The sequence below is a fragment of the Dermacentor silvarum genome, chromosome 11, assembly GCF_013339745.2.
Source record: "Dermacentor silvarum isolate Dsil-2018 chromosome 11, BIME_Dsil_1.4, whole genome shotgun sequence".
Taxonomy (NCBI): Eukaryota; Metazoa; Arthropoda; class Arachnida; order Ixodida; family Ixodidae; genus Dermacentor; species Dermacentor silvarum.
In genome coordinates this window covers 84,369,950-84,386,980 of record NC_051164.1, presented here as the reverse complement: position 1 = coordinate 84,386,980, position 17,031 = coordinate 84,369,950, and the positions used below count along the sequence as shown (strand labels likewise).

The 17,031-nt window shown below is 47.1% G+C and overlaps 1 protein-coding gene across 1 annotated transcript in view; it reads left to right on the top strand.

Annotated features, from left to right (window-relative positions):
- Positions 1-13,895, top strand: part of LOC119433118 (uncharacterized) — a 30,537-nt gene extending 16,642 nt beyond the window's left edge. The window contains exons 2-6 of the mRNA XM_037700260.2: positions 6,019-6,422; positions 7,407-7,478; positions 9,695-9,798; positions 12,872-13,092; positions 13,739-13,895. Of these exons, the coding sequence (XP_037556188.1) occupies positions 6,236-6,422; positions 7,407-7,478; positions 9,695-9,798; positions 12,872-13,092; positions 13,739-13,850 (696 nt within the window). The 5' untranslated portion in view covers positions 6,019-6,235 and the 3' untranslated portion in view covers positions 13,851-13,895. The remainder of the gene's footprint in view (positions 1-6,018; positions 6,423-7,406; positions 7,479-9,694; positions 9,799-12,871; positions 13,093-13,738) is intronic.
- The last annotated feature ends 3,136 nt before the right edge of the window (positions 13,896-17,031 follow it).

Below are 17,031 nucleotides of genomic sequence, written 5' to 3'. Positions count from 1 at the left end.
TTGGCGCCAGCCACGCTGTCACTTGCAATTTCTCGTTAATATATATATATATATATATATATATATATATATATATATATACAGTAGGATGTTTCTTAGTAATCATCGAATGCAGGCATGGTGTTGCAAGTGAATAGACAGAATAGCTCATTCTTTAGTACCCGTCAGTGGTCGCTAGGTGCGGACGCAGGCAGAAGTGACAAACAAGAGCTTGTCTCCAACTCTCGTGCAAGCACAAGTACAGGTGGCACGATGACGTTGGGCAAACAAGAGCACTTTCTTCTTGCACTTTTTCATGTACGTAGGGACAAAAAGAGAGCCTGACAGATACGACAAATGGGGTGTGGCACAGGAAAGGATAGCAGAAAGACATGTGCAGTAAAAGGTAAGGCAAGTGTGCAAAGCAAACAAATACGGGAAAGGAAAACGACAGAGCAAGCGTCACGCTAGAATACAATGTACCCGTTCAGTAATGCGTTCGCGGGAGTCTGGTCGAACAAGTTGAGCGTGCGCAGACACGGAAAGAGAAAGGTCAAATGTCAATCGACGAGATGGTAACGGGCCTTTCGCACTCCTTGACAAGTGCTCGTGCGTTGTACAGGGCGTGATCACTTTTTTTTTTTTTTTTGTATGGGCACTTGTCAATTCTACATCTCTTCTGTCTTTGTCTTTCTTGCTGCACGTGTGATTTTTACCATCGGATTATGCGACCCGCTGCGTAGTGTTACTCCGGACTAATTTTCCTTACCTGGGGCTCTTTAACAGACACCGAAATCGAAGTACAGGGGTCTATGGAAATTCGTTCGGCATAGACGAGACTCGAACTCACGACTTCGATCTCGGCAAAACTATGCCATAGTCACTGAGCTGGCGTGGCGGATAGACAGTACGTAAGCTGAGGTGTGGGCTTGTGGATGATTTATATACTGCCTTTTAAATGGATTTACAAAATGGGTGCCAATGAAAATGAAACGCAGTCGAAGATTGCAGGGAATTAAACGGAGTGATGAAATTAGGAAATTTGCAGGCATAAGATGGTGTCAGCTGGTTCAAGAAAGGGCTAATTGGAGGTCGTTAGGAGAGGCTTTCGTCTTGCAGGGAACATAATATAGGATGCTGAAGATTATAATGATGATGAAGATAATAATGGTCTTCTCTGGACTTCTGCGGCCTCGGCCATAGGAAACAAGTAGGTGCCGTCTAAAACATGGCATCCATGAGGAGTACCATGCTCGGCAATCACTTCTGGCGAATGCAGCCCGAAAAAGCATAAACCTTGAGTTCTCTTTCTGTTAACAGTGATTTCCCCTGCACACTCCCTAAGGGCAGGGGGGGGGGGGAGAGGGAATGAACAAACCCTCTAGTTTTTCTGAAGGCACCCTCTTAATGTGTACGGATTTCTTTCAGACGAGGTGAAATTGCGTTAAATAGCGTCGGAAGAAGTGCATGTACGCGAAGGGACACATATTCTTCAGCTGGCTTGTGGTGGAAGAAACCACGAAATCGCGAAAGAAAGGTATGGCGAATACGACGACCGCCCGGGATTCAAATCGCCAGGGATAGGACACAAACACGAGTACCTGGTAAATTCATTTCTAGATGTGTCAGTGTCTGGAAATCATCGTGGCTGATACCAAAGCTCCGACATAAACCTTCAGCGTGTATGAAAATTGTTTATCATGGATTCTACTTCCTTGTGGTTATGCGGGGGACTCATTTTATGTAGGCCTTGCTCGTTAGTTTTGTCCGTTCATAACTAGAAGTTCGTCCCAGTGTAAAGTGAATTGCTCACAATTTGTGTCATGAATGTTGGAGTAATTAACGTGGCTAGTCCTGCTTGACACATCAACGAGACTAATCAAAGATTAATGATGACTACCGCATAATAAATGACTTAAGTCGATAGAATGGCTACCCTTAACAGCCCCCTCCCCCCCCCCTCCGCCCGTAGAAATTAAGACACCCACTTATCTTCAATTCCTGAGGAAACCCCTATCTGTTACTCAGAAGCATCCATGCCTGGGGCGTGGATTTTTACGCCACCTATAATCGTCCTTGGGCTTAACGCCAGGACGCCATTGAGCCATCGCGTCTGGATCAATAAAAGAACTCGAAAGCGAAATAAAATTGTTGTTTCGCCCATGATGCGAAGCCGTAACACGATAGTTCGTATTATATGATGTGCAATATTATAGTCGTGCATTGTTTACGACAGCATCACTTGGAGTAGACATGCGCTGATGCCTGCCACCAGTCTCTATTCTTGTTTCTTAATGAAATGGCACAATCCACTTTGAAGGATAGGCCATCAATCGGGCGGTGAAACGACTGTTATTATCGTGTTTTAAGGAAAGTAAAGTGAAATAAGTACCTTGTAAATCTTAAATAAAATATCTGCTGTTACAAATACGAAGGCTTAAATAGGAATTGGCTAGCACAAGACAGGGGTAATTGGACATCGTAGGGAGAGGCCTTCATCGTGCAGTGGATATAAATATAGGCTAATGATGATGATAATGAAACGGAGTATTAGAAACAGGGGGCCCAATGTCACTGGACCAAGTGCACAAAAGATCCCAATGAGGGTACAAAAAAACTCGCAGTTTCGCCCGAAAGGCCAAGCATCGATTGTGATAGCAAATTAGTAGAGAGCTATCCGAAGCAAGGATAGTAGTTTAATGGGCCGTATAAAGTTCTAAACATTCGCTTACTAACTAAATAGACAAGCACGGTGTCACGCGCGCACAAGTAAACATGAACACATCTCGCTTGATGACCCGGAAACTCGGTGTGAAAACACCGCAGTGAGAAAGCGCGCCAGCAGCCGGGGCACATTGACCTTCGCGCAGTCTCTCGTCTCGCTTCAACGCGAAATAAACGCCAAAAGCACAGCGCATACGACGCTACCGGCACTAGGCGCATGCACTTTGTCCCCATCGCGGATCGCCTTGAAGATGAGGCCCGCGCGGCCGCGCTGAGAGCAGCAGCAGCAGTCGACCGAGCAGAGCGCACCCCCGCTCCCTCTCCGTCGCCTAGCCCCCGTGCCTCGCGCGCGAAAGAAGACCGCGCGCTTCCGGCCTACCTTCCTCCCTCGCGTGCACTACACTGAGCCGCGATTGCCAGCTCAACTTCGTAAGCTTTCACTCTCACACACAGCGCATGGTGGGCGGCGGCGATTGTATCGCCGTTGGACTTCATACGGAACCTCACGGCGACGGCGACGACGGTGGCGCAGCCGATGGCCGGAATGCGCTTGTAGTGTCCATATATCGCAATAAAAAATCAGTAGCCCCTCCCCTGTCGAGGAGATGGGGGTAAGCGAAGCTTGTCGTGTGTTTCTCCGGTGTTCCTCCGAACCAAATGCACTGATGAGTACCACGTTGTGCTCGAACCACAGCCGGTCAAACGCACTGCAGCTGGCTTCGATGTTCCGGTTGAGAAACTCACTGAAACCTGGCCGTCGCACCGAGGAAGTCGGCGCGAGCGTTGCCGAGGCATGCACCACCGTTGTCGGGTTCCTGGAGGGCAAGACGACGCTGACGTTTGACCTCAACATCGCGCTCCCACAACTTGGGGTCCGCGGCTCTTCGCTGACTTTTCGCCTTGGCTTCGGAAGCCCTCACGCTAGAATCGGCACGTCGACGACGAGCCCTTTCTCGAGCGCGTTCAATCTTTAATGGATTTCCATAAAATTTCTTCAAAATTAAATCTGTCCGTTATGTAAGACAATGAATGGCTCATACCCCCGTTAACTCGGCTTTCCCATTACGACGGCAGAAGAAAAGTGAAATCCTACGCTAGAATGATTAGCGACAACGCAGCCAGCAGTGGAAGCAGACGATGCCGACGAACGTGGGAGCAGTGGCACGAGCGCGTGCCGAGCACGAGCCACCTGTGCAGCTCTGAGAGCAGGTGGTTTTTTTAGCGTTGCATCGCCGGCGTAGGACAGCGCATACAAGCTTCGCTTGAAAAATTGCAACAGGCGTACAGAGGAATTTGAGCCTTTCGGTATACAACGGCGCTTGGTGGCGCTATTTCTAAACTTCCCTATGGTGCACTTCCCAATCGGGATCGATCGTGATCGAAAGCGCCCCGTGTGGCACCTGTATAAGAGGCAGCGACATCGCGCTCGGTGCATTTGGCTTCATTTCTGTTTCCTACTACATGCTGATCAATTTGCACTTACATCTGAGCTGTTAAGGGGAGTTCCACAGCGGTTCTCAGGGGCGGTGACAACAGCTGACCAAAGAGTGCCGCGGCGTAGTCGCTATCCAATGTAAATCAAAGGACAGCTAGCACACAGCCTGCGTCGAAGTCCCGAAGTGGCCGTATATGGTCAGGGCACTGGCGAGAAAGTGCAACAGGACACTCGCGTCACCATAGAGGTGACACAGCTGCACACGGTAATGAGACACGAGTGACCTAAAAGCCAGAGCAAAAGAAAGTATTTCGTAATTCCATTCCGACAATCAGTTGCTTTTTCTGCAAATGCTCAGGATATTCTCTCCTTCAAGGCCTCTGCGTTGGGCTTCAGCCACAGGAACGTATTCACGACCTTTTGCGAATGCTTCTGTGACACGAGGAGAATGGCTGGTTAATTTCAAGAATATGTGGATGTTTCACAATATTTACAGTCGAATTTGTAAATCATACGTTTCCTTCCACACAATAAAAGAGACCCTCTAAATTTAGCTTATATTATTATTAGTAGTAAATGCTTTCAACCTACCCCGCTTTACTGTCTCTTCTATGTTTTACCTCTTCTCTTTTGCTTAACCACCAGTTTCTTGGCCAATCACCCATAGCGGGTAAGTGCCATAATATAAGGAAAGAAAAAGCATGTAAGAAGATTGAATATGTAAAACTTTAACACACTAAGTAAAGTTCAGGCACACAATGCTGGGCCAATCCCCCAGCGCGGGCTACAAGCCATAGTATGAGCCCATCATCATCAGCAGCCCCAACGAATTCACGCAGTCGCACGCGCAGTCGCACGCGTTACTGATTGAAGAGAAGAAAGACGTAATAATCATACTGTAGTCATCGGGAGCCCTGTACCTGTAAGTCGTTTCGACTCACGCTTTAATCGCGGTGTAACGCTTAATATCATGTTTCGACCCGAAAGGTTCTTTGTTATAGGAACGGGCTGGTCCTTCGATATTGTAGAACACGTCCCTGCATTTACTTAATTGATATGGCGCTGTGGCGGCATGCTTTCGAGTGCAAGGTCACTGTCTCAGTTCTCGACCGTTCCGATTAGAGCGGACGACAAAGACGCTTGTAAGCTTATCACACACCTGCACATCAAAGACAACCACAAGTAGCCAAAGCTAGCCCCACTGAAGGCAGCAGCGATTTCAAACAGTTGATTGTTTCGGGTGCTTTAAACCCATATAGCTCAAACTCCCACTTTGTTAATTTCTCGTGGCGCACTGTTGCCTACATTTCTGAGTTTATGTGCGAGTGCACGTGCGTGTGTGAGTGCGTGCGTGCGTATCGACGTGTGTTTTCTTTGTTACTTTGATCGCTTGTTATGCATTAAACCCTACAGAACCATGCTTTTCTCTCCTATTGCCCGGCTACCCGCTGCACTTCTCATTAAATTTTCTCCTAATAGCGTGCAGGCATTTTCGGACGTTGGTATTGTACACGGTTTCCTTACGATACCTTCTTGCAATATGCAAGTTGTGCTTACGACGGGTGTGCTATGCAGTGCGAATAGTGGGGGCAATTCGTGTTCAAGCGCCTAGTATCTGAGACTATAGCGACCTTGCATGTAACGCAGCGCCAATTTTCTTAGCGGTTTAGCTCAGAAGACAAGATGGGTAAAACGTCATATTTCCTTGTCTGCTACTGTACATATGATCTAACTTAAAGTGCGCTAAATAAGGTACTTCCATTCTTCGCTCACTAGGTGAAGGTGAATATTTTGCTGTGTTCGTCAGTTCACCTATCGAGGCTATTATTTATCACGACGCTCCTTGCTTAATGTGGCAATTTTTTTTCTGGCTTGTGCAGATGAACATGAACCAGAACAACGCCGAGAACACGACGTCGCCGACAGCCAGCGGCCTTAGTGATCAGCCCACGTCGCCTCCCGGTTTGACTCGAAACCCGTCTATGGCCTCGACTACTCCTTTGTTGGCTGCTCCTTTTGATTCGGAATCGGCTACGGCTGCGTACATGGCCTCGACAATGGCTCCGGCTCCGCATCCAGCTCCGATGGCGGCCGTGAATGCGAATCCGGCGTCGCATTCATTTGCGGTTATGGCTGCAACTGACGGATTCGGCAGCGCACGTGGCTTCGTCTACTGCGGCTGAAGAAGTTGGGGCTGTGTCATCAACCACTGCCACTGCTGCTGCTGCTGCAGAACCTCACAACGGAAATTCTCGTACGACCTTCAGATGGAACACAAGCTGGGGTAAGGTGGAAGGTCGACAATGTATCTAGTACCTTCCCGGAACATTATCGTAATTACAGAGGCACAGAAAGTAGCACGATACAAGTTAATCTTATAAACGTTATTTCAAACCTATTCTTTCGTTAACTTAGCGGAAAAGGCTTAATATTACTATATAAAATGAAGGTCAAACTATTTTTTTTTACTACTGGACTGGAACCTGAGCGCCGATACGTTAGTGTGACGTCACAGATTCCAAATCACTTCCTCGTATACAGGATATTGTTCAGTAAAAATTCACAAAGCTTGTTAAATTCTGTCATCGGCTCTCCTTGAATGTAATGTAGTCCAGCTTTATTGATAACAAAAGGTAACTATAAACTCACGCAGACGGCAGCAAAATCTGTGACGTCACGTCACGTTCTTGTGGGAACTTCAAGGTTGCCTCGCAACCCTTCGTTCGTGTTTGCACATTTGCTGGCTTGCCAAGCCTTTTCTCACAGTATGAGAAGCTTGTTTCATGTCGTGGAATGCAATTTACCAATACAGCTCGAACAATGTTTACTTTTGTTTCCCTTTGCATATTGCAAACAATGTAGAAACAAGCCAGTCTACCTAATAAAGAAAGCCTGATTTATACATACTCTACCGCACGTGTGCGACATTTGGAGCCGTCACACCAGTTCACCCAACCGGCGCATACGCGATGTCACTAGCAGTTATCATTTGAGAATGTATGCGCAAAATCTGACTGATAATGATCTCAACCAATTCTGCAAAATTTATTCCATTACAAAATAAGCTGCCTTTTTCTGTTTTTCTGCTCATTGGGTTCTCGTGGCTGCCTATTAGCCCTATTAGTTATCTGAAATACTTTCGGTGAGAATGTTCAGGTTTGCGCCAATGCAGCAGGAATACTAACTGGGGGTGTATATAGGGGAAAGTAACAGCTTGCTGAACGAACTCTTATTCCAAGGGTGTTTATTAAAGCTTTATTTGCCTCAGCACACTTGGAGCGCCAAGAAGCGGCTACGAGGCAAGCGCCAAGAAGACAGCGTCCTGCACACAGGCCTCTGGGTAAGCCGAACATTTAACCAGTATACTGTGCAACGGAGGCAAGACAGTTACACCCTACACGTAACGTGAGATTATAACGACAACAGTATATACGGCGTCGCTCACCACTAGCACCATCATACATGCTTATCGTAGGATTGTTAAAAGAGAGGAAGTTTTAAGCGGTGCTGGGACGAAACAAATAAAGCATTCATTCAATAACTCCATCAACCAATACGGATATCTGAAGGACACTGACTCGATATGCAAGTTTGAGTACACAACAATCTTCTGCTTTCAAAAGTAAGCACGAAACATGTAAAATGGCTCGTAGTAAATATTGTCACGTTGTGGTCATCGTCAAGAAAAGAAGAGGCAGTACCAAAACTGTGAATTAAGAATCTCTTTATTGGGCGTATACTTGCCCCTTGAAAGACGAGCAGAAGTTAAATCACAGCGATAGCGGCGAGCGTGGTCGTCTGTGGTCGAAATATGCACTGACGTGTCAAGTCTACCCGCTGAGGGTATAGACCAGTGACTAAGGCATTGTGCTGCTGACCTTGAGGTTGCGAGTTCGACCCATGCAAAAAAACATCGTGTAGTTATATTTCTGTGAAAGTTAAAAAAAAACAGGGGGTAACATTTATTCCAATGTGCGCATGACTATAATATTTATGGCCTTCAACACGCCCAATGTCTGTGGAGTGTTAGTTCAAACGAACACAGCGTGTAACTTAGCGCAAAGTGAAAGCTTCCCACTGTACGTGCGGTCGGCGTCAAAAGTTAATGGGCCGTAATATCTCAGGAAAGGTTTAATTTTTGGGCAATTTGTGACCGTAGCCAGCAAATACTCTACGACACTATGTTAATCACAGATACTCTAGTACGGGCTGGAACTCCGAATACCTGCAGGCTTTGTGCCCGAACTGCGGAAATCGTTACCCTTTTCTCGGATACCGCCGTCTGTAAACTTTTGAGCCCGACTGTAACTAGTTTCTTTACGTACGATACATGAAGCAGCTAATAAACCATACGCATACATCCTGTAAGCTATTTCCTTGTTTTTTTTTTCTTTGTTGAAAGATAGTTTCTGTTAATCATGGTACCCCCGTGCATATAGCTGTAACCGAGTAATCGTAGCATTAAATCGAGTTCTTGAATCAAAATCATTTGCTTCGACTTGAAGTATTCGATTCGTATTCGGAAATATAAAATTTCATGCTCACCGATTCGTGAAGTGAATTGTGTACAGTGCCGGACCGCAGTGATATTTCAACAAATGGGCGATAAGATGTTTCTACTGTAAAAAAAAGTAAGTTGCTGGTAAATTTCTAAATTGTTGTGACTAGAAGCTCATAATTAGTCATTATCGTGTCTGAATATGCATACAAAATGCAGCGTGTACCGCACGTCAAATGAACCATAATGAAGCTTCCAGATTGCCCGTTTACTTGTAGATGGTTAGTAAGGCTTAGTTATCAGCCATCGCAAGAAAAATAACCTAAATGAATGCATCTTTTCCGTCAGCATCAACAGCGCTTGTATCTCCAATGAACATGCTGTCTTGACATGAGGGCCGATATAGGTTAACACCAATGCAAAGGACAAACCTGATGTTGGAACTATAATCATAGTTGACACATGCCGCATTCTCCGAAAATAGACTTGTAAAAATTTGGCTGAGGTTTTACTCTTGTAAACCTTGTTATCACGAGCGAAAGGTCTGTTTTGCTTGGCTTTGCAAACACTATACACAGAGCGTTTCAATGATGCACGCTTCCACGCTTCGCAAGCTTCTCTATAACGTGCTAATCTGGCCTCCCTTTGCTCCGATGTTTCAGCAGCCAACTTTGCCTTTTTGTGAAATTTCGCACCATGCAGTCTAGCTATATCTACGGGATGACTGTATTCAGCCTGTCGCTTTGCGCTGAAGCGCGCGCACAAACGGCTCAGCCGACGCGCCATCAATGGCGAAACTGAGCGACCAAGCGCCGGCGAAGCAGCCGTTAAATCCTCGCGTAGTCACGTGGTGCCGCAGCGGTGGGGCTCCTGCAGCGAGCGGAGCTGCGACGCCTCTCCGCAGCGGATCACGTGGCGTGACGTCACACCTCCACACTTGCGCTCCGGTGGCTCAAGGTCATTGCGACGCGATGAATGACCTTACGAGACATGGCGTAGTATAGCTTTGGCTATAAATATAGGCATTCATTTTGCACCCTAACCCCCTTCCACACCAGGCGATGACCGAAACGCCAGTGTCGTACGAGGAACATACTGCGCCAGGGCTTACCCTTGTGACACCTGCCGCTACCACTTCGACGTCCGCCTAGACCGACGCGAGGTATGGATACATCGATCATCACCATCGTCATCATCGTCGTGATCGTCATTTTTTTTCATCAGCCTATTTTTGTGTCCACTGGCTGGAGAATGCCTCTCCGAGCGATTTCCGATTAAGTAACGCAGATAATCATTGTCATCACCATCAGCCTATTTTTCTGTATGTCCACTTTGCAGGAGGAAGCCCTCAACCAGCGATATCCAATTACCCCTGTCTTGCGCTAGCAACATAGATAAACACTTGAAAAAAAAATAGAAATACCAAATCCTTCCTGACTGCGAGATTATACTGCAATCACACGTTCACTTTCAATCACTACTTACACCAAGTGCCATTGGAATTCGCATCCCTAACTGCCTCCTTTGGGCGATCTGGCGGAGTGGAGCCAATGCGGCTCGCAGATTCCAATAGTCCTTGACATCAGTGGTCATAGAATTTGAGCGTGCGACTGCGCTATATATATTTTCGAAAGTCCCTTTGAATTGCTGAAAAGAACACCCTAAATGAGCAGAGAAAATGCGGGTCAAACTTGTTTTCTTGATTTTCAAAGCCACACCGGAGAACTGATCACGTCGCATCGACGTCACCAAAATCATGTTTTCATCGCGTATTCGGTTCGTGTATATTACCGGAACATACGGCAAGTCAATGACTACAGTGAGTCAATTTTTGATTCACTGTAATCCCCCGCACGCTCGCGCCGTGGCATATCTTACTCCCAGTTTTCACACGAATGGCCAGGGACTGGAACGGTCTTCCTAAGCAGGTAGTCCAGCGCAGAAATCGCGTGCAATTCAAGACCACCATTGAATCATTATCGTACTAACCTTATATTACCCCCCCCCCCCTGACTTACAACACCATCCTATGGGGCCCTAGATGTGGTCCCTATACCGTAAAAATAAAATCATTTTCTATTAATGCCAATGAGCTAACCCAGTGCATTACTGTCAAGAGCTGGTACGCCAATTTCTAAATAACATTGCCACCTGTTTGTCACTTTCTTTCTTCCATTCTTTCTTTCTTTCTTTCTTTATTTCTTTCAGTTCTTTTTTTCTAGCGTAGGATATGTCGCGTACGTTGAGATTGACTTAACAATCTCGTATAGTTTGTCCAAGCCTACTTTTATTTTTCTCAATCTGCGGCGTGGGTTTGCAGGCCAATGTGTACTAAAAAAAAAAAAAAGACGATGCGTTAACCCTCCATTCATTTAGGAACTGCGTTGAGAAATGACTTTTTCGTTTCATTTGCCCTATTAATCCCGTTTTCCTCGCAAGAAGGGTTGGCCTTATCATAATGAACAATCTGCTTAGTTTGTTTCACTTTCTTTTTTTTTTTGATGCAATGTTGGCACAATGATAGCTCCAGTATGCTGTCCTGTATATGCCCTCATGGTAATTGTATGTATATCACCTGTTGGGCCTTGGACACGTTCAAGTTACTCTGATTGTCCTGCGTTACCTTTGGTGGGTTTATCGTGTTTACGGGAATCTATGCCGTACTCGCATCTAAGCCGACTCGACTCCCCAAATTGGGTACATCAGAAAAATAATAATAAAGAAAGCTCTCTTCGAATCCAAGTCGACTAAGATGATCGTAAACGACAACAGCCTCAAAAACCAAATGACATTTATCACCAACGTCCAGCGCCAGCCGATCACTTGCACCGGCTTGTACTGTAGGCACGTAGGCACCATTTTGCCGACATTGTGTGCTCGGTGGCAGCGTCTAGCGGAAAGTTCACTCTTAAAAGCAAAAACAAAAAGCACATGCACAAAAAAAGCTAAAAAAAATGCTGGCAGCTTCACACTTAGTGGTGCGAAGATTGGGCAAACCGCGAAGCTGATGCCCCTCCCAAGCTTTAACTTTGCTTTCCTTTGCTTAATCTGGTTTGGCTTGGCTGGTTCTTAGCTTTAAGTTTGCTTAACTTGGCTTGAATTGGCTGGTTCTTAGTTTTGTCTTGCTTTCCTTTGCTTAACTTGGTTTGGCTTGGACTAGTTCTTAGCCAAACTTAGCCGACGCCGAGTTCCCAGATGGTACTCGGGGTCGGCGCGCAGTCTTCTAAAGGTCACTTTATAGTCCAAGTAGCGTTGCCGCTTGTGCGCGCTTTGTACGGGGACGCCACGCAAGCGAAAGCACAGCACTGTAAAGTCCGGCGCGAGGCGTGGCCGACATAACCGGCGTTCGTCGGCGTGCCCCGGCTGCAGCCGGCCTCGTGATGCGACATGCTGTATTTCGCGCCGACCTCATCACCCAGAATGGACCACATCCGCGTCTCGTCGAACAAGGTGGGCTGGTGGATAGCCAATCTTGGGCTACTGGATAGGTGGGGGCACGCCGACGAACGCCGGATACGTCGGCCGCGCCTCGCGCTGTGGCGAGGGTAACCTGGGAGATGATCGTAACCGCGCCGAGCGATGACGTCACGTGCGTCGCCTAGCAACGCCTCGCATCAGCTGTGCGAGGCATTACTAGGCAACGCGCACTGACATCATCGCCAGGCGCAGTTTTTTTATTTGCACTGCGCGGCCTAACCGAGTGCGTAAACAGTTCCGTTGTGAAAAAATAAATAATAAAACAATGACAGGACCCGCACCGCAAGTATTCACTGGGGTCAAAATGGCGTGTCATTACAGTTAGCTGTAGTACTGCGCCAATGCGGTCCCGGATAGTAATGGGTACAGAACTGTCTATTGATGTTGGTGTTAGCGGCGTGCCATTTCTCTAGTTCCGATGGCCCCTCCAGAAATCTTTGAATTTACGCTGACCTAGCAGTCTTGTATTTCATGTCTGAAAAAGAAACACTATCGGGCTATATTCGTCTAAATACGGTATTTATTGACCCCGATAAATAACATTTTGATTCATTCTGTAATGACGAAGAGAGCCCAAGTGTCGTTGCAACTACTTGGCTCCCGATTGAGGAAGGCCGTAACACCGATCCTTGGGACTTTGTCTTCCTCACTTCAGGATCAAAGCGGGCGCAGCGACACTTATGGTCTCTTCATCATTACAATTCATTCATTCATTCATTCATTCATTCATTCATTCATTCATTCATTCATTGGCACAGGCCTTACTGAACTGGTTCAGGGACAGCGACAACCTGGACAACCACGTGTTGTTTCTGTTAAGCGTGTTGTTCGCCAGTGGGCTGGCGATGTCCCTCACGTTCGCCTGGCTGGAAGCCTCCCATCGGATGGCCAACAGGTCCTTGTGGCTGAATGTGCCGCTGGGGATCGCCTTTGCCGTCCACAGCTGCCTGTGGGCATCCGTGGCTCTCTACTGCCTATGGTAGGTAATGAGGGTGGCGACGTTGGGCGTTCTGAAGTTCTTGAAGGTAAATCGAAATGCTCGCTGATGCTCGTTAGCAACAACGTGAATGCAATTAACATGGTGGCGAAGATCATATTTGTACAGCGTAATATTCGCTTTTGTTCCGCATCTTCTATTTATTTATGAGCGTGAGTAATTATCAACATGAAGAGCACCGCAACTAGTCATGTAATTTTATTAGGTCCGACAACATTCCTGCCGTCTCATTTAAACGCAGACAATGAAAAGGTAATGAAACACAGGCAATGAAAAGCCAATGCCATAGTCTCGGTCACAAAATGCGATTCGATGAAACGATCAGCCTGGTACCTGTGCTCGTAAAACAAGGAAGTTGTTAATCAGGCGTAGAAATGGGTAACGCAAACTGGTGACTACAGGGGGCTACGACGTTGAAATATGTCGGCACGAAGGCGCGAGTTTTCTAGCTGGCCGCTTGTGCCTCTGTGAAGGACATCCTCTGTAGTACATTCCCCCAACCATAGCAGCATACCCATCGTCACTTCACTACGAACGGCTTGCGTGTTATCCAATCTATATAGAAGATATCATGTACAGCATCTTCTCAGTCACCGTTACACTCCGTTCACCATCACTGCCCACGCAGGCAGTACCCCAAGGCATTCTGGAGATGGAAAAACCAGACGCTGCCGCTGGTCGCCCAGCATTTCATCCGCATGACCACGACTTCCGATCCGGCGGCTGACCAAATGCCGTAGCAGCCCGAGATCGGACTCCACCGAAAGGCGCATGGCCGGAGAATACGCAATAACGCCCGCGTATCTAATAAATGTTTACTGTAAAATTACGCTCGTTTTAGTCGGTGCTTTTTCTTCACGATTAGTTTTTCACGGATCTGTTCTATATTGATTTGAATTGCTGTCACATGGGAAGAAAGATCATGAATTCAGAGCACACGACTTGTCGATGAGATAATATCCATACTTTTAACTGCAGTTTATCCAGAATCGAACATGTTTGGCGCGGAAGACACACCGCAAATCCTGCGCTAAACATCATCAATTTTGATGATCATCGACTAGTCGGCACCACGTCATTTAAAAGTTCATTTGCGTATGCAAGTTTATGCGTCATACTATATATGTATACGTCTTAATGCTACAAAAAAAAGAAGCTTACGCATAGTGTGCGACAAAGCGTCCACTGAAATCGTGCAGTGGTAGCCGTATCATAACTAAATTTCCTTAAAAGTGAACAAATATGTCAATCTGTCTAACTCTCACCTTTACAACAGTTTTGAGTGTAAGGGTGTCGGTTATAGACGGATTCACACCCGTATTCATTTTTAAGGGTGTAAATTGTTGTACAGTGAACGCAGTGCAGTGTTAGCGGATTCGCAGCCTGATTTTTCACTCGAGCTCTTGCAAAGTTACCAATGTAGTCTTGCAGATCAGCAAATCGACGCGTCCACTTGTTGAAACCTTGTCGCCAGAAACATCTCTTGGTGGGCAAAAGTTGATTACAAATTCTCCAACTTCTTACATGAGCCTCTGTCTTCCATCAAGTCTACAGACATTTGATAGAGCATTCGGTGCACCGCGTACCAGGGACCGCCATAGGCACGCTGTCATTGAAGGCCTTCTCAATTAGGAGGAAGCAGGCATGACCGCAGCCACCGGCTCCTCCAGCAACATGCCAGCTATAGAGACCGGGGATCACTTAGTACTACTCACTTATTATATGAAAGAGGAGAGGGAATATCTGCTCTGTCGCGATCTGCAAGAACTGCGACAAAGGCATAAACGTACGGGATGATATGTGTCCGAGTTTCATCCGCCGCAGCTACACAAGACGTGCCCGTGTTTACGACCGCTCCTCATGCACACATTTCCGCAAGGTCAGTGCAACAAGCTATGCCACCAGCGCTGAATAGCCAATTAGCCAATTACCGGCAATGACCAGAAACCGACTGCCAGGCTAACAGCACTTGCGGCAGGGTGACTGACCCACTTGACCAACTTTCTATAGCAGGGAAGTCAAACGTGGAATTATAGCCGGTCGGCGCGAGTTTTCTTTTTGTGGCGAAAGTCAAACGGGCGAGTGGTCGCTCTTCCACTTGCGATGTTTTAGAGCATAGCTCTTAGGTGCCCGTTCCTTTGTTGAGCATCGGCGTCACTGGGCGTAACTGTGCGGACGCGCTCGTGCAACTGCTCGCGCGTTCGTCGTCGTCTTCTACAGCTGACTCCGATGCTGCTCATCATTCCAACGTACAATTCCATCGTCACAGCGTAGTCCGGTTCAGTACTTTACGTTTAGGCAGTATACACCCTTATGTTCACCGTTGAACGAATGATTTGTTCGCGAGTATCTCTGTAGAAAAACCGGTAAGCCCCATATGAACGGGTGGAGGTTCCATATAAAAGCCCATATTTTCCCATGTGTTGTGGCAAAATACGGGTCATGGACATCTTCATATGATGTGTAGGAATATACTCATTTTTATATGGTATCTCCATAGGTTCATGTCATGATATGGTACTTTCCCCATATGATATGGGAGCCCATAGGTTTTGATACGGATCCCGGTTAACCATTATTCTGGTTAACCTCCCTGTCCTCTGCCTTTCTCTTTCCTCCTCCTCCTCCCATATGCTCATATGGGGATCGTATGTGACCATGGCTATTGCGTAATTTCAAATTCTAGGTCTGTCTAAGAAATTGGCTGAGGTTTAACTCTTGTAAACTTAGTTATCACGAGCGAAAGGTAGCGCGATTAAAAGACAGGACAAAAAAAGACACACAGGGACACTCACGGCGCTAACTTCCGACAATGTTTATTATCGAAGACCAGTTTGTACTTATACACTAAGCTATCATGAGTCACAGCCACGTAAACAGTCAAACATTCAAAGCAAAACATTATTCTATGCAGTGATATCCTAAAGCATGCGCAAAAATTTCAATTCTTTATCAGAGAGAACCAATGACGGTTTACTGATACAGGATTCCCCCAATGCAGCAATCTGTTCAGCTTCGATTATAAGTCTGGTAATTTCACACTTCTACCAGTAATGGTTGTTCAACCATGGAGGGGGGGGCTTCAGTCGCGCTTCAATCGCTGCTTCCATAACTACACTTGCTGATGTCGCTGGCAATTTGTTCTGAACCGCTTGTCACCCGAAGCTTCGCGACCTAATTTGGACCGACCTGATGATGATGATAAGTGGTTCTTGAGGGAAAGGGAAAGGTTGGCGCTATCTTCTGCAGCCCTTGAGGGAGCACGGCTCAGCGCCAGTTGGACCGACCTTGATCAAGTGCCGGCGAAGCAGCTCTTAAACCCTCACCTAGTCACGTGGTACCGCAGCCGCGAGGCTCCGAGCGAGCGCGCCTCTCCGCTGCGGATCACGTGGCGTGACGTCATACCTGCCAAACTTCCGCTCCGGCGGCTCGGGGGCTCCGGCGGCCCAAGATCAGTTGGACGCGATGAATGACCTTGCGAGGCATGGCGTTGTAGAGCTTTCGCTCTAAAACTGCTTTTCATACACCTCTAAAGGCGCGGATACAGTCCGGCGTGACGCAGACGCACGCCACGCGCGGCGAAGTTACACTGGGCCGGCGAAAAGTGCAGACTGTACACGGCGAGTTTCACGGCGCAGTCGGCGTGACCGGCGGCGTTCGGGGTGCTTTGGTCCGGGAATAGAACTTGTCCTATCTCACGCCGAAGCCATAGAGGTAAGCATTAAACTTCCCAAGCCAGTAGACCAGAGTGCTTCGCGCTAGTTTGGCTCTATGGGGCGCCGGAAACGCCGGAAACGCCGACCTGTGTTCGCGCCGCAAGCTTTGCGGCTTCTTGTGTGGAACGCCGCAATTGCGGTAATGTGAAAGGCGAATATCTACCAGCGATGTTTATACATATTTATTTGGCGCATGCGTGAAAAG